The sequence below is a fragment of the Nycticebus coucang genome, chromosome 15 (genome assembly GCF_027406575.1).
Source record: "Nycticebus coucang isolate mNycCou1 chromosome 15, mNycCou1.pri, whole genome shotgun sequence".
Lineage (NCBI taxonomy): Eukaryota > Metazoa > Chordata > Mammalia > Primates > Lorisidae > Nycticebus > Nycticebus coucang.
The window spans coordinates 38,021,404-38,028,845 of NC_069794.1; the positions used below are offsets into that span (position 1 = coordinate 38,021,404).

The 7,442-nt window shown below is 36.1% G+C and overlaps 1 protein-coding gene across 1 annotated transcript in view; it reads right to left on the bottom strand.

Moving 5' to 3' along the window:
* BORA (BORA aurora kinase A activator) overlaps positions 1-7,428 on the bottom strand; it is a 38,597-nt gene extending 31,169 nt beyond the window's left edge. Inside the window, exons 1-4 of the mRNA XM_053563710.1 lie at positions 7,314-7,428; positions 6,261-6,428; positions 5,000-5,106; positions 1,555-1,600 (exon numbers count right to left, since the gene is read on the bottom strand). Coding sequence (XP_053419685.1) covers positions 1,555-1,600; positions 5,000-5,106; positions 6,261-6,413 — 306 coding nt within the window. The 5' untranslated portion in view covers positions 6,414-6,428; positions 7,314-7,428. The remainder of the gene's footprint in view (positions 1-1,554; positions 1,601-4,999; positions 5,107-6,260; positions 6,429-7,313) is intronic.
* Positions 7,429-7,442: the final 14 nt, after the last annotated feature.

A 7,442-nucleotide genomic window follows, 5' to 3' on the forward strand; every position in this document is an offset into this window, starting at 1 on the left:
GAGTGTAAATTAGTAATGCCTTTTAAGAGGGCAATATGGTAAAATCTACCAAAAGCTAAAAATTCACAATGCTTCTGACTTAGTAAATCCATTTCAAGAACATAGATATAAGTAAAAATTACTGCAGTACCCTGCTTTATCTGTGAGAGAAAATAATGAATACAACTTAAACATTTATCAGTAGGGCTGGGTTACTATGCTAAAAGATAAGAATCTGTATATGCTAATTATAAAAAAATTTAAGAAAAATTATTTAGCAAAAAATCAAGATGCAAAATAGCATGAAAATTATGATCCTATTTGCCTAAAATGTAATATTTAAAGTATATGTGCTATTAAACACACACAAAAAAATCTGAAGTATATATAAGAATTATAGCAGTTGCCTTTTAAGAAGTGAGGGGGAAAAGAAAGAGGCCTGTCATTTCCTTTTCATATTTGTCTTTGTATTTGAATTATTTTTACCATATGTATTTATTATATTTTCCAAAATACATTATTTAAAAAATTTAATTTATTTCTGATATGTTAGCCCTAATCTGTACTCTGACTTTATTGCTGAATTACACCTTAAGGATGAGAATTCTAAAAGAGCATGTATTTTTCAAAACGTCAGGAATTTGCAAAGAGTCTAAGAATATACAGCTGGGGAAGGAAGCACCAAGATTGGAATGAAAATCATGAAATTGTGAAATTTAATAAGTAGGTAATATTGGACAGAAGTAAACATATGAAACTGCATTCGAAAAAACAGGCCAAGGAAACAACCCTTATGCTAAGAAAAAGTGCAGGAGAAGCCCAGGCAGTGCCTGATGTCTGGACATGTCAGAGCAGAAATGTTTTGGGATGTAGACAGCCAAGTTCAGTAAAGGGATGGAGGTAGGTTGAGGAGACTGTGCAGGGGGAAAGAGAAAAATCAGAAATGTTGCTAGACATAGACTTTCTGAGGAAAGAAATAGACACCTCTTACACTCTGAGAAAGGGAGTTCAGCAAAAAAAGCAAAAAGTGAAAAACCTAGTTTATTTTTAAAAACTCTACAGTTGTGATATACTGAGTAGTGGTAAACATTTTATTTCATGAAATATATTCCATGTCTTAAAAACCCAAAGTCTTAACAAGAAAAGACAAAACCATTACCAATGATAATCTAGCTTGTGAAGGCCTAAAAATATTCAACTTCTTCTATAAATTCCAACTGGAAACAGAAGTGTGTGCTAATCAATATTCTGCAGAAACAAAGAAGAAAGATTGTGCCAGGCCCTGAGAATAAAAAGATGAATGAGCACAATATTGGCCACAAAAGAATTCCATCTAGGGGAGAAAAATGCTATAGTGATGATTGTAATAGTATGTAAGTTCTAAGAGAGGAAGAGAGAAAACTCAAAACCATTGGTCTTAGGAAAACACAGAAGGATGCTTACATAGTTGGTAGCAGGGGAGGTCTGGTGGGGAGCTGAGGTAGTGAAAGATTTGCAAAGTCTTCCTAAAAGAGGTGAGATGCATGAGGAATTGAATCTTACTTGGCTTAATGATCAGTAACAATTTTAAGTTACCTCTTCGATGGCTTTTTGTCTTTTGTCTTCCACATCTTTATCTAGTCTATATAGAAATAAAGAAGAAAAATAACCATGCCATTACTTAAGCTTATTGAACATTTAAAATAATAACCTTTCAAAGAAACACTTTCCCTCTGTTGAAAACTGTCAAACATTAAGCTCGACTTTAAAATAAAAACTGATACAACATTTAGCAAATGGTAGTATTCTGAAATTCTGCATTGAGTTATTAGGCTTTCCTTCCTCTTTTCCATTGAAAGCTTGAATGGAATAATATTTTCTCTTTAAAAATTTACATTGATATAATTTTTAAATTGCTATTAACAACATAAAAGTAATCTGAATAAACTTTGTCCTTTAATCAACACAGTAGAACCACCATAGCTGACCACCTCCTACACTAACCACCTCCTTATGGTGACCTAATTTTTTTTTTTTTTTGAGACAGAGCCTCAAGCTGTTGCCCTGGGTAGAATGCCGTGGCATCACAGCTCACAGCAACCTCCAAATACTAGGCTTAAGCGATTATCTGACCTCAGCCTCCTAACTAGCTGGGACTATAGGCACCCGCCACAACGCCCGGCTATTTTTTGGTTATAGTTGTCATTGTTGTTTTGGCAGGCCTGAGTTGGATTCGAACCTGCCAGCTCTGGTGTATGTGGCTGGCGCCTTAGACACTTGAGCTACAGGCACCGAGCCACCTAATTTTTATAGACTGGACATGCACCACATGTGTCTATCAGTACAGCAGGCCTAGTTCCTTAAGTTGACCACCTCCATATGTTGACCAGCCTGTTATAGTCCCTTGGGTGGTCAACTTACAGAGGTTCTACTGTATTTCCTTCGACAGGTATCTAAGAACTACCCAAATTCTTACTCTTTTAATCACAGCAGTAATTTTAGAATCAACTCTCACTCTGAAATAGAAGAAAAGAAACTTCATCCTTATGGTTCTGAATAAATAGGCAAAAAATATTAATTCTGAAATAAAACATCAGCAATATAAAATTTTCTCCAAATAAACTATTTTTTCCACTTTGATACAATATGCAATTATAGCAACACAAATTTCTCAGCTATAAGATTTAATATGAAATGTTGGGTCTCAAGCAGAAGGCATGTACTTGTCAAGGACTCACCAGTTACCCTTACAGGACCACTTCTTTATTCTACTCCAGAAAGAATATGTGCTTTCCATCAATAAATCAGTAAGACACTTTTTTACAACAATTTAAAATGATTTTCTCTCAGAAACTTTTCAGGTATGTATTTGTTCATACATACCTGAAAGCTTATGTGAGAACGAACACATCTCAGAAATTTTCGAGTGGGGGAATTGTGTGTAAGAAAATAAACTACACTGATGACCCACACATCCCAGCTTGAACAACAGCCATTTTGAAGCTGATGAGAACTCAATTCTCATCATCTTATCATGGTTATGACCAGGTCAAAATGACAGGGCACAGTAACATTAGCATCTGAACCAAGCTCTCAACTTCCATTACCACATTCAGAAACTTTTTGCTACCTCATTAGAAGGACTCTTTAGGAACCAGAAATATTCTGGTGATTGCTGGAAACTATAAAAATCAAGGGGGCTAAATATTGTAGAGCCAGATTACAGAAGCTCTAAGAAGTCATAAAGAGCAGAGTCTCCCAACCGGCATCCCACTGAACACAGATATGATGCACATGGGTAGCAGGTCTGCACTCAATGTTGATCCTTTGCAGGGTAGAGATGGAGTGGTCACCTCCTGCATGGTCACCTTTAGGAGTGGTCACCTCCTGCGTGGTCACCTTTAGGAGTGGTCACCTCCTGCGTGGACAAGACTCATTTGTTTATACCAGTATGCCTTACAGTTACCATTTTCTGTGGGCAGTGGCATAAAAAGGATAAGAAGAACTGATACAGAGAGCTCTGGTTAGGTAAAAAGAGACAGATACTGAAAGCCATTGCTGGTTTCTAAAGATTAATCAACATACTGTCTTAAGAATATGCTCACTAGTATTGGTAGAAGCCTTAACCATTCATTCAATTACTTTAGTAGATTAGATTAAAATTAGGATATTTTACCATTCTTTCCTTTTATATCACAAATCTTTCTACTGAAATACAGCAAGATTGTCTTTGCAAACCTACATAGACAACACATAATTTATCAATAGGGACAGAAACACTGTACTGCAACTTTGTCCTACTCATATTGTTGACGCATGAAGGCAGGAATGACATCCTGCATTGCTCTTCAGTGTTTCTCCCAGTGCCTCTCTGTACTCAATATATATCTCTCCATCAGTAAGATACAATAATTGTCCAGGAGTCAATATATTGAAGAAAAGAGACAAAATAATTTTAAGCACAATCAACGTGAAACAAAAATATTAGTCATTAACTGTGACTCATTTGTTTTTTGATATTTTCAGCTTCTCTTTCAAAAGTATTATTTAAGTTAAAATCCTTTTGTGCATTGTGCTCATTTCCTTCCTACAATCCTTTGAATGGACATTCATTGAGTGAATGGTCATCAAGTTACCAGACAAAGAGAGGATACAGGAGAAAAGCCAGATAATTATTTGCAAGAACATCTCAACATGGGTGCATTTTTGTGTCTGAATTCTAAAGTCGAAAGGAAAAGGATCATCCTTTGTTTGGACCAACAATACATCTACCTTAGGACAGAAAATTAAAAGCTGGTCATACCATGTATTTGATTTTTTTTAAATGTAAAAAAAACATACATATAAATGAAAGAGTACCAAAAACTATAAAAGAATAATACCACCTGTTAGTTTGTTATCAAAAACTAAGTCTGTTCTCCACAAGAAGTGCATGTTCTGACTATATTAGGCATCATTAAACAGCCTTGAAACCTATACAACACATTGACAAGGTAAGCCTGCACTGGGTATTATGCAGAATTCTAGGAATTATTACTCAGATCCCCCAAGGGAACTATGTCACAGTCGGATGATGCCTTAAAAAACTCTCTGTTGCTAATGGACAACCTTGCATTCTATGTCTTAACTTGTGAAGGGGGTTTTGGGCTTCCCCAAATATAGATAGCAACTAAACAGCATTTTGTTTTACTCTAAACTAATATAAAAGAAAAAAAAATGTCAATGGTAAAAGCCACAACCATGCAGAAAGGTACAAACTTCAAAATGTCCTTCCTTCTACCAAGTGCTGGGAGGGAGAGCTGTTACTGAAGTAGCAGAAGGTGAAGGTTCTCTCTAAAAGAAAAAGAATCCTATCCAGATTTCCATCTATTAGCAAGGAAATCTTTCTGGATGTAGTCCTTTGAACTCATTCAAAAATCTGCATCAGAGTTTTTTTCTCCTTGGTATCTTTACATAGAAAAATATTCAACACTTAGAATTTCCTGCCTTTCTTCATTTGAGGGTACGTTATTACACTTAGGTGCAAGAAAGGAAAACTTACCGAGAATGACTTAAGTATAAAGCTTGACGATGAATATCTTCTGGATCTATTTCTACAGGATTTATTACAGCTAGTTGATCAATAGACCATCTAAATTGCCCTGGAGTCTTAATGAAACAAAGTGAGCTTATAAGTAAAAGCAAACTGAAATAGTCCATTAGACAAAGTGAGCTTATAAGTAAAAGCAAACTAAAATAGTAAAATGCTAACCATTGTCACCTTCAAAAATAATGTGAATAGTTAGAATATTTTAAAGTTCATATTTAAACTCAGATCCCCCAACTCAGATCCCTTTCCTAGTCTCCTATAGAGCACTTTCCTTTCCTATCAACATCATAGCACATATCACACTGTTTTGAAATTGCTCCTTTAGATGTGTCTATCCCATCGAAGTAGGGGCTGGCTTCTTATAAACGCTGGCAAGCTGAAAATGGTTTTGATGTTTTTAAATGGTTAAACGAACCCAAAAGAATACTGATCGTTTTTGACAAGTGAAAATTACATGAAATTTGAATTTTAGTATCCATAAATAAAGCTTTACTGGAACATGGGTACATTTATTTGTTTACACATTGCTGATGGCTTCTCTTATGATACAAGGCAGAAGTGAATAGCTGTGACAGCCATCAAGTTACCAGAAAAGTCTAAATACTTATTGTCTGGTCCCTGACAGAAAAAGTTTACTGACCCCTACATGAGACTATAACCTCCTTGAGGGTTTGTACTTAATGATCCTAACCTGTGCTGCTTGGTGTAACCCCTGTGCTTAGCATGTTATCTGATAAACAGCAACATTCAAACAATGTTTGCTAAACAATGAAAACAGATAATTAGATAGTGCAGCTTCTTTTATATCGATATAAGATCAACCGCAGTATCTAACTCCCACAAATGCAGGAAGTTATCACGTTACCTCTTGAATGTAAAAAAAAAAAAAGCTACCCTAAAAAAAACAAAAAACTTATTATATGAAGCTAACTTATGAAGCTAACAAATGAAGCTAACTTCATTTGTTGAAGTTAGAAAACTTATTATATGAAGCTAACAAATGAAGCTAACTTATTATTGCCCAATCATGAGGTTAATCACAAACACTATAATTAAAAAAGCACATTACAAAAAAAAGAAAAAAAACGACATTGCAACTAGTATATATATATATATGTCATTTACCCTTTACCTTGTTAAAAAAATGTTTATATTTCAAATTATTGGTAGTTAAGTACATTTAAAATTAGTTGTAAACACTAGAATAACTTACTGGTAATTTTGTTGATTTAAAAACAGAAGGACTGGCAAGAGTTTGTTCATGGAGATTAGAATAATCACTAGGACTTTCAAAAGGATTTAAAACAGGGATCCTTCCTGGAGTTTCCGGTGTTATCTGCATTTTTGATTCTTTGACATCTCCCATAGCACAGAGAGAAAACTAAAAACAAATCAGAAGTATGCATGTTAAAACTACAAAGTTCTACAGATATTCGTTTTGGCAATTAAAATATATTCAGCAAACACGTTTCACAAAAAAATAATTCAAAACCTAAGATACCCGGGGCTATTTTAGTTTACAAAAAAAGTGTCATATATCCATTTCTGGAGTGATCCTCCAAATAACTGTAGAGGTGTCAGTGATATCATTACAGACATTAACAAGTTCAGAGAAGTTAAGCGGCTTATAAGTAACAGTCAATTATCTATGAATGAGTTCAGACTTGCCTTTGGGACTACTAAATGTTACTATAGGCAGAAATCCCTTTCCAACTAAATGACTTATATTTATAGTTTTTATTCATTATCTCAAGTCTTTAAACTGTATGAACATCCTTCGGATATCCCAGCAATTCCCTAACAAACTATAGTTGTTATTAAGCAATTCTTTGTAGCAAGTAGATAAGAGACGAAGTCGATTACGCCTTCTTGCACGCTGGTCGTAGTCAGAGAAGTATGACTGACAGGGGCTAGGAAATGAACCGCTTGTGGTTGCCTTTCCTAAAACACTCCCATTTCGCCAAGATCCTCTGGGATAGAAAGCGAGACTGCATTCAAAGGATGGATTGGATCCATACTAGGGAAAGGAAGAAGAAGAAGAATCTACTTCTGGAAGGCTGGAAGGCTGAGGTGCAGCTGGCTTCCTTGGGTGAAAAGCAGAGGAAGTGTCTCCCCCCAATTCCTCACCACCACACCTTGTTGGTGGCTGTCTCTGCTGCACCTACTCCCTCGCTGCAAGAGGGCAGGCTGGTGCAGACCTAAGGAAAAGCAAACTTTCCAATTCGAGACAGGAGGAAAGGCCAAGAACGACAAAGACCGTACCTACCCGAGTGTATAAAAAGGACGCCTCAATACTAACTCCAGGGCGCTCCCAGGTGCCAAGCCAGCTCCCACGGTAGGCACAGACTCTTTAACTCCCCGCTTCCGCGCCGGCCCAACCAGCGCCCCGGGCTTG